Source organism: Sinocyclocheilus grahami, unplaced genomic scaffold, assembly GCF_001515645.1.
Source record: "Sinocyclocheilus grahami isolate Dianchi unplaced genomic scaffold, SAMN03320097.WGS_v1.1 scaffold33891.1, whole genome shotgun sequence".
Taxonomy (NCBI): domain Eukaryota; kingdom Metazoa; phylum Chordata; class Actinopteri; order Cypriniformes; family Cyprinidae; genus Sinocyclocheilus; species Sinocyclocheilus grahami.
Genome location: NW_015521972.1, coordinates 1 through 1728, shown reverse-complemented (window position 1 = coordinate 1728; position 1728 = coordinate 1). Strand labels below are relative to the sequence as shown.

The 1728-nt window shown below is 36.2% G+C and overlaps 1 protein-coding gene across 1 annotated transcript; it reads left to right on the top strand.

Annotated features, from left to right (window-relative positions):
• Nucleotides 1-315: 315 nt before the first annotated feature.
• Nucleotides 316-1484, top strand: LOC107580461 (sodium-coupled monocarboxylate transporter 2-like; the record flags this gene model as incomplete). Its single annotated transcript, XM_016266161.1, has 4 exons — nucleotides 316-503; nucleotides 784-887; nucleotides 1155-1264; nucleotides 1338-1484. Coding segments are annotated over 4 exons (549 nt in total), but the record flags the coding sequence as incomplete, so codon positions are not given.
• Nucleotides 1485-1728: the final 244 nt, after the last annotated feature.

The window sequence follows — 1728 nt, the reverse complement described above, 5'->3', positions numbered from 1 at the left end:
TATATATAATTTTCTATATAGTATATGTAAATCAACATTTAACAAGATTAGATTTTTTTATGACAAAAAGCTTTTATTTTCTAACGCTTGTTTCATTTGTAAGCATTTTTACCTGAAGAATCTTCTTTAGAAAACATGAAAATATATAAGGGTATAAATAATGTCACCATTATGAATACCAATATAAAACTTTGCATGTGGACTATAGTGTGTATTATATTTTTAAAAAAGTAAAAACATTAATACATTTTTTATTTGTTCATCACTGATGTTAATATAGTTCACATCCTCTGTGATTTGTGGTTTTCTCTTTAGGGGGCAGCTGGGGGTCTGATCGTGGGCATCGCTCTCTCGTTCTGGGTCGGTGTGGGGGCTTTCATTTATCCAGCACCCAGCAATAACACACGTCCACTCGAACTCAACACTGCAGGCTGTAACTTCAACCTTACAGCTGATGGATTCAACCAGACATCAGTCACCGCGAGCGCTCTCACCTCTGACAGGTGCAATGTGCTTCTACCATTCTCCAAAATTGTGTTTGTCAAACCATTTCATGAGGTACAAGAGTGCACTCAGTTATCCTAGAAAAAAGAATGGAAATTCTATAAAAGTGATCACAGATGAGTAAAAAAGACCCATTCTTACAAGAAATAAATGAATTCGATTAACCTTTTTTGTATAATATAATATAAAAATCAACAGACAGTCCTATTTTTTTACAGTACAAATGTAATCATGCTGTAGTAATGCACCTTCATTATAAGGTCTCTGTCTTGTGTTCAGGTATTGGCTGGCTGATTCATGGTACTCCATGTCCTATCTGTACTATAGTGCAGTGGGCTTTATTGGCACTGTAGCAGCAGGTCTACTCATCACACTGCTGACGGGTGAGAGCAAGATTTCATTAGCTCACACTGACAGCAACAAAACACTTCGAGTTATGGACTGTCTAAGAATGAAAAGAACTGCTGGTCTCATTGTAGGCACAATGCATACCGCAGAAGCTCATGAGAACTGAGAAATCAAACAAAGTTATTTTAACCCTTTAAGCTCTCTGGAGGACCACATTTTTGATTCAATAAATGGTCTTGTTGAACTGAGGGAGGGTTCAATGTTGAGAAAGTATTGTAAAACTGTCATTCTGGTGTCTACAGGACCAATGGATCCCAAAAAGGTAAAGCCAGGACTGACTCGATCAGTGAAGGACGTCATCTGCTTCTGCTCGGAGAAATTCATACACGCAGACTTTAGTGAAGACAAAGAGGTGAAGAGCATCAGTTAGACTGTGGATTTGAGTATTTTGAATGCTAAACTCAACCTTTCTCTGCTTCTCTTAGGATTTGGGAGACTTTGGCATGGCATGGGAGAAACATACAGACACGGAAGGTGTTATAAAAATGGAGGAGAAGGTCAAGAGTGATAATGATAATCTGCACGAAAACGGTTACACTAATGCCGCTTTTGACCATAATGAAACTAGTCAAGTTCAAGCAAAGCTTTAACTTTTTGACCACATAAACATATAGAAAATGTTCAATGAAGTCAAAGAATACATCAGCTATTTAATTTAAAAGATACAATTACAGAAAAGTGACATCCAACTCTGTTACATACACATTTTGTACAATTCTTGTATGCATACTGTTTTTTTTTTGCTTTACATGTAAACAGATAAATAAGGAGTCACATTAATAGCCTTTATATTAGAACTGTAAACAATAAAATCAT